The sequence below is a fragment of the Cyprinodon variegatus genome, unplaced genomic scaffold (genome assembly GCF_000732505.1).
Source record: "Cyprinodon variegatus isolate N-32 unplaced genomic scaffold, C_variegatus-1.0 Scaffold341, whole genome shotgun sequence".
Lineage (NCBI taxonomy): Eukaryota > Metazoa > Chordata > Actinopteri > Cyprinodontiformes > Cyprinodontidae > Cyprinodon > Cyprinodon variegatus.
Window position 1 is genome coordinate 522612 of NW_015150794.1, and position 11126 is coordinate 533737.

General features: G+C 39.3%; 1 protein-coding gene across 1 annotated transcript in view; it reads right to left on the minus strand.

Annotated features, from left to right (window-relative positions):
* Positions 1-3936, minus strand: part of nhsl2 (NHS like 2) — a 209044-nt gene extending 205108 nt beyond the window's left edge. The window contains exon 1 of the mRNA XM_015385489.1: positions 3491-3936. Within this exon, the coding sequence (XP_015240975.1) occupies positions 3491-3761 (271 nt within the window). The 5' untranslated portion in view covers positions 3762-3936. The remainder of the gene's footprint in view (positions 1-3490) is intronic.
* Positions 3937-11126: the final 7190 nt, after the last annotated feature.

Sequence of the window (11126 nt, forward strand, 5' to 3'; positions counted from 1 at the left end):
CTGATGTTGCTGCTATTTCCAAATATCCATTAATGTAAAAATGTTCATAGCTGCATATTGGCTATTTATTCTCCAGGTGCACAGTTTTACATTGTTAAAACATTTCACAGTACAGTATTTAATTGTTTATTTCTATTTCTTCACTATTATGTTATTCTTATACTTTTTTCTAAGGGCAACATTTGTGTGACCATTTTTTTCTATAATCAATTTGTTGCTCTAAAAACCAGAATTTCCCTATTGTTGGACAATAAAGGGATTTTCTATTCTATTCTATTCTATTATCAAGTCTCCTGATTCAAGACATGGCGGCCCTTTGTTGTTACTGTCAATGTCAGTCCAGTTTGCTGCCCTAACCAGAGACAACGTCATCCCATATTTTCATAAATCTACCCGCAAGGCAACCAGTCCCACAGTCAGGGATGGAGCTAGAGGGGAGGCCAGGGAGGCTATGGCCACCCCTAGCCGATGATTAGCCACCCACTCCACATATCTGTTTCTCATATGTGGATGAAATGGGTTATATTCCCAACTCCACTAGTACCTGAACTTCAGCTGTCTCCTGGTCTTTCATTACTGGACAAATCGATTAATCCAGGTGTGTCCTGTAATGGAAGACGGAAAACAAAGGAGCCGCCTGAAGTTCAGGAATTAGTGGAGAGTAATACTCTCAAGTGGAATATTCAAAACATTTTAATTTTCATATTAACAATTACTTGACAACAAAAACACAGCGTTTAATTATGCACATTAAAGTACTAACATTAAAGATGATAAGTACAGAATTCATGCTCTTTCTGTAACTAGATTTCGTGTTTCATGACGACAAGAGAAAATCACGTGTCTCTGCAAGTCATCCAGGAGTCTTCAGTGAAATCATAGACAAATAACTGTTTTAATAAAAACTTATAAAATAATCATTTTATGGAGATATAAGTACTTGTAAATATCAGTTTTATCCAGAATGATTGTTGATAAAAGTAGGTGAATAAAGACAATGGAAAAGATGTTTGGCCTCACTACTCAAACCTGAAAGGATTTTATCCACTTTACCGTTTATCTAGAAAGCAGAGATGTTTAAATATATGCGTCTATTTGTTAGCAAAGGCTGCAGGAAAGTATAGTTTGTCTTTATTTAGAAAATATGGATGTTTTGCTCTTAATATTTCTGCTGAATGAGTTTAGATTGACCCTGAGGTTCTGGCCCCACCTCTCAGTGTACATTGGTTATTGCCTGGCCACCCTAATAAACATTTTCTGGCTACGCCTCTGGGTTTTCTGGTAGCGGCTAGAATTATTCTTCGTAAATGGAAGAGCCCACATAGACCGGAAATTAAGGAATGGCTTCAACTTATGTCAGAGGCAGCAGCTTTTCAAGGGTGCATAAGGAGCCAAGCATGAGTGTATTTTGATTAGTGTTGATATAAATTCTTGCGATTTGGGCTGTGTTGTATACTGTGTGTATGTGTACAGACATCCCAAGTCTCCCGGAAGTTCCAGGAGTCTCCCTGATATAGCTAGTTGTTCACGGATCCCCGCGAGTTGGATAAGTTATCCCGGATTTTAGACTATGGGAAGTGGTGTTTTTTGAATGCGGGTGAGAGCGAGCAGGCAATACAATAATTCATGCATCAAGTGCAGATTAGAACTACTGAGATTGCGCAGACAACAAGAGAGCGCGGAGTTTGAGGAGGAGGTGTTGGTTAAACCTGTGCAGCGTGTCTGTCCAAAGCGAAGCTCTGATCAACCAGCGTTCCAGGCGACTGTTTGATCAGAGAGCTGATTGGATCAGTCCGATAACTTTCTCTGGTTACTCTCTGACAGTCACCTAGTTACCACTCAAAGCTGTGCATTCTGGGAAACGGCAGAGGTTGAATCCTCGAGTAAAAAACGAAAATATAGGACTAATTTTACAGCAGAATATACTAAAGTATATCCATGTCTAGTGCAGGGGAGGAACAGTGGCGGATTTAGATCAATTTTACCGAGGGCTAGGAGGGGGCCAGCATGTTTTCATGGGGCACAGAAAAGCATGAAATAAAAAAACAGGGCGGGAGATTTAAATTGTATATTAAGAGAGCTGCATGAAGTGAAATTTATTTTCAGTTAGGTTCAATAAAAATTCTACTTCTTATGAGGTCAATATACATTTATAACTTAGCACTTTTACATATATCTGACTTAATTTAAGTCAAAACTACTGTTTTCTATAAAATTTGAATTAGAATTCAAGAAAAACTTTTAAATTAATCTGTAAAAATTAGAGCTTTTTTGTTGTTATGAAGAATAAACATTTAGCAGATAAAAACTGCGATCCTATCTCTGTACCACTGAAGCTATCACCTTATTGTTTTTGAATAATTAGTAAAACAGAATTTGTAAAGAAAAAAAATGAGGGGGGATAAGCATCTCCCTGAAATGAGTTTTTGGAACTTGGGCTGTCTGTGTGTATGTACATTAATATGTTAGAGAATAGATAATTGATGAGTGCTGTCATGTTCTGTGTTGCTGCTGATGTGTATTTGGGTGTTTTTGAAAGTCATTTTTCTGCAATTGTATTATAAAAGGAAAACAATTCTTAAAAATGACAAAAAAAGAACGATGAATTAGTTTAAAAAGTCTCAAAGTATCAATATGTGTGCAGCTTTATAATCAAGGGAAATCTGGTCTGTCTGCACTGCACATTGGTTCCTGGTTCCTAGCATCCCTAAGAAAAGTTTCTGGAACCGCCGCTGTCCACGGTTCTGTTTTCTTGGGCTGCCAGGACAGGAAGTAGGAAAAAAACTGAGGTGTAAAGGAAAAATACCAGGTTTTATGAGATGCAGCACAAACACCTTACAAACATGCATATTAAATCCCTTTTATCACATTTCTGAGAGTTTCTCTAAGCTGAGTCTGCATGACTCCATTTAACATCAGCAAAGCAGTGACATCAGCACAGCGTTTAAAAGTGAAAATAATCATTAAAAAAAAGTAAACAAAACGTTCCAGCAGAGCTGTAAGGAAGGAACAGATGTGACAGCGTATCCACCAAACTCCCCTCTCTCCACACCCACGTGCTGCCATCGCGGGCGTCTTAGAAACCAGCAAGTCCCAAGAGTCAAAGTCATGTGCAGCAAATGCTTGCATGCAAAACTGACCCACTAGTTTGTTTTTTTCTTTTTTCTCTCACCAGATTTCAGATGAACTCCGCCTCCTTTACGCGAACCTCTTATCCACTCAACTCAAGCTTCATGCGAGATTTTAATCTCTTTCCTGTTTCTTATTTAATAGAAATTAAACTGAAACTTTATACAGAGAAAAACAAAAAAAAAATCTTTAATAAGAAGTATTAAAAAGGATGCATTTTGCATTAAACTCGTGCAAACAATCCTGACTTGAGTTTGGCAACCAATGCGCTCCTCTCCCTGCAGGGAGCCACAGAAACAGACCCCAGGTGTGCGTCTTTTTCTTGCAAATTCTTATTTCTATTGATTTTATTTCCTCTTACCTGCCGGTGGAGGCTTGCTGAGCAGTTGGGCGACATGCCTCTGCAGACGGAGCACTCTGCCCTCCAGCGCGCCGGAGCGGCGGCACACGGACACCAGCTCGCCCTCCAGCTCCTCCAGGATGCTCACCGAGTGCCGGGACAGATCGGAGAGCTGCCGCAGCACCGAGCACAGAGACGAGCCGCACACGTCCGCCAGCTCCCCGAACACCTCCGCCCGGAGCCCCCTGCCGCACACATCCTTCGGCAGCACGGTGCGCTTGCAGAAAGGCATAGTTTCTCCACAGACTCTTGCGCATAAATGAAGAGGAAGAATAAAACTCCAATAACAGTCAAGTTATACTCCCGTTTTCCTTCTCCTTGAGACGCATGCTATGGGGGGTGTTAAAAAAAAGAAAAGTCCGCTTCTGGTTAAGGGGTTTGGAGCGCGCAATGCGTCGTGCGCACTCATTGTTTTGGACTAAGAGTCAGATTTGCAATTTTTTTTTCTGTGTGTAGGAGAGTCTCAGCTGTTAGGAATGTTGGAAATAATGTACAATTTAAATATCCGGTTCAAATTTCAAAATTAGTGCTTGAAATTAGGATTTAAAAAGTTTTCTTTATTTTTTTTATAAATCTGTTTTAATTAGGTTATGTAAAAAGAAAAGAAAAGCCATGAACCAAAACAGTGAAAAAAAGAAAACCATGTTATATGATACATTCCCTATTATGCCACATTTGGGCATTGAAAAAAACACATTTGTGCGTCTAAATTTTAATGTTCCCCCTTTGTTTTGCGATAAAATTAAAATTTTAAGCCCTGTTTAGCTGTTTTTTTTTTTTTTTTTTTATCATTTTTATTGTTATAATTTCAGGAGTTGTTCGCGCTTTTATTTTGAAGGAGTGCATCCGAACATCAGACATAGTTCAGGCCGCCTTGACTCAGAGCGCAACAGTTTCCACCAGAAGAAAAGGATCTGTCTGGAGGAGGGAGAGAAGATGAAGGGAGCTGAAGGAGGTGGAGAGCAGAGGATGGAGGAGGAGGACAGGAGGCTGGAGGAATGGAGCAGCTATTGAGAAACCTGTGTTTTATTTTCACCCTGTTTTTGTGGTTAAAATTTTTAAAACATATTTAAAACTGCCTCTTGTAATTTGGCAGATTTTTCATATCTGATGAAGAAAGTTCCAACTTTTCAGCAGAAGCTATGATGTAAAAACAGAAAGTGAAATTAAATAGAGCATCTCAACAAGCCAGAAAGTTATCAAAATTGAGCAGATTTATGTATCCAGGAGATGGAGTCAAGTTCAACTGGTTGAATTTAATTGAATGAACTGGTTAGAAATTATTCAATTCAGTATATTTTTATATTGCCAATTCACAACACGTCACCTCAAGGCACTCTACAGTTCACCAGATCATACAGTCAAATTGATTCAAAGTTTTCTATCTAAGGAAAAGCAATTTATGAAATACAATTGTGACTCTGTTAACACAGCAATCAAACAATGGAGATAATTTTTCCCATTTTTACAAAGTTATCTTACCATTTCCTGTAAATCAAAGTTCCAACAATTTAAAATCTTTTCCACTAGTTGTATCTATTTGGGTAATGATGTCTGAACTATTAAATATTTTATACCTATTGCCATAAATGCATGATGCAGGGATGCAACTGAACAGTTTGGAGGCCCTAAGCAGCAGAAAGCTGATAAAGCAGGTTGTTGAATTTAAGCTTTTTAGCGGAAGGTAGAGTGGAAGGAAGAAAACTGGTAGAAAATAGTGATAGGTATTATGGGTAACCTTAACCGTGAGATGACTGCTAAGCAAAGCCTTGATATTACTTTTTGTGCAAAAGTCATAAAGACTGAACCATGACATTTCTTGTATTAACTAAACAGTGCATAGCCATTCTTTTAGCAGACTAACTTTTTTATATGAAAGGTCTTAATTGAATTGCTCTAATGTAATATCCTAAGTTTCAGAGAAACTGATGTTTTGTTTAATGGGCTTTAATCCACCATATTAACTTAAATATTGAGTCCTAAATGAGGGGAATGAACTGAGCTGAGCCTTAGTTTGTAAATAAGTTGCTTTTCTTTCAGTAAGTTTTTTAAAAGTCATATCATAAAGAATTAAAGTGGTTCTGCAGAAATAAAGTCCTACCAATATGCCCGTTATAAATTAGCTATAAAAGGTGAAGTTAATGAAATTTATTGGTTTTTATTCCATCATATATGTGTACTTTAGAAGGGCTCACAGTCTTGGCATCATTTCATCCTTCATTCCGACCAGCAATCATGCTGCTGTTTCTGTTTTCACTGAAGCATGACCCAAGTTTAGGGCGTCCAAAGAGGAGAAAGCAGATTGCTCATCAGATACATCCCATATCACAGTCACAAGCTCCTCATTAGAAAGAGGGGGGCGTGAGTTAGTCTCTTCCTGCTCCACCCCCCACTCCTTCACTTTTGAAAACATACTGTTGTCAGCCAGCTCTGAGCGGTTAACCCACATTACCAACTTCCCACAAAGGATTCTTCTCCTTCCCCACAAAGCGATAACAGGAGCACAGCTGAGCAAAAATAAAACAACAGAAGTGGTGTGGGAGACTCTCATTCATGACGTGGCCCCTCTGGAGCTAGCAGGGTGGAGGGGGACGCTCCACAGCTATTTCTGCAGCAATCACTTGACCGACAGCATCAATCACTTGACCTCACCTCACCCGATTAATGCAAAATGTAAAACGTTGTGTAATCTCTAACTTTATATAATTTTTTTTAACTACATGCAGAAGGCATTAAGATCATTATCATTCAAAAACCATATTTATGATGTCACCATGACATCCTGTTAATTAAAGGGAGTTATTGCCTAAATGACTGCAGCAAATAATGCTACGACTTTGACTCAGATAGCCTAACATGGTTTTAGATACCAATTCAAGAGATTTTAGACCATTTTTTGGGGGGGTTTAGCCATTTCTTAAGTTTTTATGCAGTTCAGAAGGAAGGAAAAGCATAAATGTCCGTGTTTATTGAACTGAGACCTTCTCCGGATCTCTCAGTTAACAGTGGCTTTATCGGGGAGAAGAGCGCTAAATCCGCGAATGAAGAAAAGGTTGAAACTGACTGATCTGTTTCAACTTCTCTGGGCGCACCTCATGGAGATTGATGTTATGACACCATCTATGTCTTCATCAGTCAGCAAGCAATTGAGCAAGCAATTGGTAAAACAAATGTCTAACCCCCTTGGGGAAAATTTTATTAAAATAATATTTTTGTTTGTCATAAATATCTATAATAATATATTTCTTTGTACAGCTGAAACCAGAACTTTATATACTAACACCCTTTTTTCTGACTGTCTGAAATAAGATCAGACTGAGAAGTTCCTTTTTTAGGTTAGTTAAGATTAAGAAAAAAATAATGTAGAGCTGCCTTTAAACTATTCGGTTTGCTATAAATAGTTGGGGCATATTTTAAATGCTTTGCCGGACTTTTGGCCCATTCTTCCTGGTAGAAATGATAGACCTGATTTAGAGGCCTCCATGCTCATACACACACAGCCACCAATTTTCTAAATGGTGTACATGTAATTACTCCTGTCTGAGAAGCTGCTGTGTATAGTCTCATGATGTCACCCCATGCTCACTCTGCTGTAATGGCAATTTGGTCTGAATGGTTACACCTGTGGCAGCTCCTATTACCAGGGGTTGCCCCATATTTGAGGAGCATTATGCATTACTGGGTCTCCCAGTGGGTAACTGCCAGATTCTCGAAAGCCTTTAGTGTAAAAAAGAAGTTTCCACCTGCCTTGCCTATGTCAGATATTCCTGTTGACTTCTGATCTCTGAACAGTGACCTTTTTCTTGCGCCATAATCAGTCTGTTTGCCTCTAGTTTGTTCTAATTGTTCTGTCAGTTATGTATAACCAAGCCTCAGATAACCTCTGCTCAGTTAGTGTGGTTACCAATTGTTTGTTTTTTTGATTCTCCTATTGTCTAGCTGTTCTGAAAGCCTCAGTGCTGTGGGCTGTTTAGCTGTGAATGATTTGGATCAATCATTATAGCCAGCGCAACCTCCTGGTTCCTAAGAAGTGATTCCAGTTTTAGTCGGTTCCTTTTTCTGCCACACCAGTGTTCTTATAAATAAATTATATTAACACTTATTCCTTTTGTTGGCTGAATTATCTGTTTTCCAGATTCTGTCCATGCATTATGGTACAGCACATTCTAAAAGTCACTCAAACACATTATTCAATTTATTTGTGAAGCACACCAGTTTCTCCTGCTGCAAAATAAGTTGGGATTTTTTTAGTAGACCTATTTTTTTCTCCAAACAGAACAATTGTCATAACAGTTAAAAAATTCTATGACAGTGCCCTCAGAATTTAAGATCTTTCTCCCTGGATTCTTTCACCAAATGTTGTCAGACCTTTTTTTATATAGCTTTTTGAGTAATGGCCTCTTCCCCTCAGAATGGCCATTCAGCGACTACTGGCAGAGGACCTATACCACTGATAATGATGGAAGTCTTGTACCTGCTTCCACCAGGAGCTCTACAAGGTGTTTCCTTTGTTCTACTGGGACTTATATGCACTCTTTGTACCAAAATGCCTTCTAAGATACAGAGTCACCCTCCTTCCTAAATATAACAGCTGCTACTTCTGGCATTAGGAAATTGAACCCAAGGATATAGAGGTCCACCATTCTCTGCCTGAAATTTTGGTTGTGTGTCTGAGAACTTGATTTAGAAAGCCCCCTATATCTTATTCCGATATTATAACTTAACATAAGTAAACAAGAGAAAATATTTCTAGATTCTTTGTAAATGTTTACTTATTTTTGTTGTAAAAAATCATTGCTGTTCTACATCAAGCTGTTCTTCAATATTTAATCAATTTTGAAAATGAATATGAGACATCCTGCATCAATACGATATTGCTTTTGTTAACCCATCTGTCTCCTTTTCTGCTGTTTTTCACTCTGCGCCCAGTGAAAAACCCCCAGATCCTCAATCCGAAGCTCTTGAACGAACCCCTTCTCCTTCCCCCAGCTAAAACCACATCTGGTCCTCGGAGCACCTCCCCACGGGACCCCTTTAGTGCTCCCTCCCAGACGTGAACTTGGCCCACCTAATGTTTTTGTTCATGCAAGTCTGACTCTGTCATATGGAGGGTGGGGTGGGCAAAGAATGTGGAGGAATTTAAATATAAACTGTCTTTTATTGACACAGTTGAAAACATCAACATAAGAAATGTTTGGGAGAAGGAGGTTAGGCATGAGTTTGTGTGCAATAGCAATAGTTTGCAGGATTGGAGGAAGCGTGGCACTGCAGAAGGGAGCGGTTGGGTTACATCATCCAAACATTATAGGCCTCGGACCATCATCTGAGTTCTGTTGCACTGCAAGAAAGTTTGTGTGCTTCCATGTCACTAAATCAACCGGTAAACTATTCACTGATTACTTCATCGGAATTAAAGCGGAACTCAAAAGCCTTCCTTTAATAGGAAACTTCTACTGTCAATTGTCCCAATCAGGCAACAGTCAGGCAAACCGTCAATCACATGGAAGAAGCTGATTAGAAACAGCTGTCCTCACCCATTACCCCCTTCCTCCCCCATCTCCTCCCTTCACCTCTACCGGCTCCCCTGATGACTGACTTCATTGTTTCAGGATTCCAGCCCATATTCTACCGTAAAACAAACTTACTTCTACTGTTTTGGTCCTAATCTCTGTATTTTCCTCTGCTGGGCTTTTTCTGCAGGAATCTCTTAAAGAGTCAAAATGATTCAAACAATTTCTTGGTATAGAAGACGTTTATTTAAAGGTGTTGTAGAATAAAAACAGTCTTTATGACATAAGAATGATTGAGCCCTTCAAATTTCTATGTCGGTAAAAGGTTTACATGATGACAGATAATTTACCTCAGTGATGAATATTTTACCTCCCATTGGCTAACAACACCTACACCCAAATACGGGCTTTCCTGTATCTAAAAAAATAATAAACAGGGCAAACTGAATGCTGTAGAGCAGGCATCCCCATCCTCGGTCCTCGAGGCCCGCTGTCCTGCAGGTTTTAGAGGTTTCATTTCTCCAGCACAGCTGGTTTTAATTGAAAGCTGATTAACAGGCTTTTGGTCTACTGCAATCGTTATAATCAGCTGTGCTAAAGCAGGGAAATCTCTAAAACCTGCAGGACAGCGGCCCTCGAGGACCAAGGTTGGGGATGCCTGCTGTAGAGCATCTATCCATACCAACTTATTCATGCAGGGTCAGAGGGGCTGGTGCCTATCTCTAGCTTGCTTAAAGCCTGGAATACACTGTGCAATATTTTTAGTCATTGCTCAGAGCCCCATGTCAAATTGTTCGAATCAATCGCAGAGTCCAAAGTTCACAGCTTGTGATGTATGTCCTTACACTGTATGAACCGATGCTCAGATGCAATCCGACTACACACACTGTATGTCATCAAAGACAGGTCGGGGTATTGAACAATCCCGACATGCAACGCAATAAATAGAGGTAGCTAGTAACAGAAGAAGAAGAAACTTCCGTTTTTGTTTGGAGCATGTGTAATAGGAAAATCTCATCGGAAAGTTCTCAGTCTGGTTGTGTCACTGCTTCAACATGCAATTCATTCAGGACCAAAATATAAAACAGTTATGATTGTCTTACGACCCACAATTTCTGATTGAGAGCTCGTCATGATCACGTGCCGATCTTCTCTTGTGACTCTTGTGTATACTGCACAACACACGACACACCATGTTGGCCCGATCCCCAAACATGTCACAAAACTGGTAAAGTGTCTCAAAAACACGAAATCATGCATTGTCTGGGATTTTGGCAAAACCTAACCAGGACAGCCAGACTGACTTACTTCACTGGTCTAGTAAGGCTCAGACAACAGGGCGTACCAATCAAAGCTAGAGAGTTGGAGGTTTATACTTGTGCTGGAATTAACCTTAACACTACAGTGCTATTCTGTAACCATAACAGTCAAGATGCCGGCTGCAGCAAAGGAATGTTATAATAAGCAGTGATGGAGTCAAGGCTGGTTCCTCCAAGACCAGACTCTCCAAGACCAAGAACAGACCTACCGGGGCCAAGACCAAGTTTTTGACCATGTTTCATGCTGTAGAATTGAACTGCAAACTTCTCACTTGGATTTGTTTTAAACCCATTTATATATCACAAAACAACACATTGCTGAAATGAGCCTCTGATTTTCAATGATTGGTATAGAATAATCAAGAACTACTGTGTTTGTCATAAACAGAAGGCCAAAAAGTAGCAAAAACGGTACCATTGGGTTGGATTTCAAAAATCAATGTGGAATTTTATATGTCAAAAGCATATTGGGTTGTCACTTGCAATTATAAAGAAAATTGGAACTTCTCAGACTGCTCAATACATAAAAAAACAGAACAGCTGATTAACAAAACCATGATTGTCCTCCTAAACCAATAGGTTGGGTAAGGATAAGATGCCATGTCAATTATTTGGCCTTTATGAAAATTTATAAGGAGCAGTGTTGTATGGTAACGAAGTAAAAATACTTCACTACTGTACTTAAGTATATTTCGGAGTACTTTATACTTTCCAAGAATAGACATTTTTTTGAGAACTTTCACTTTTACGTCACTACATTTGCAAAAT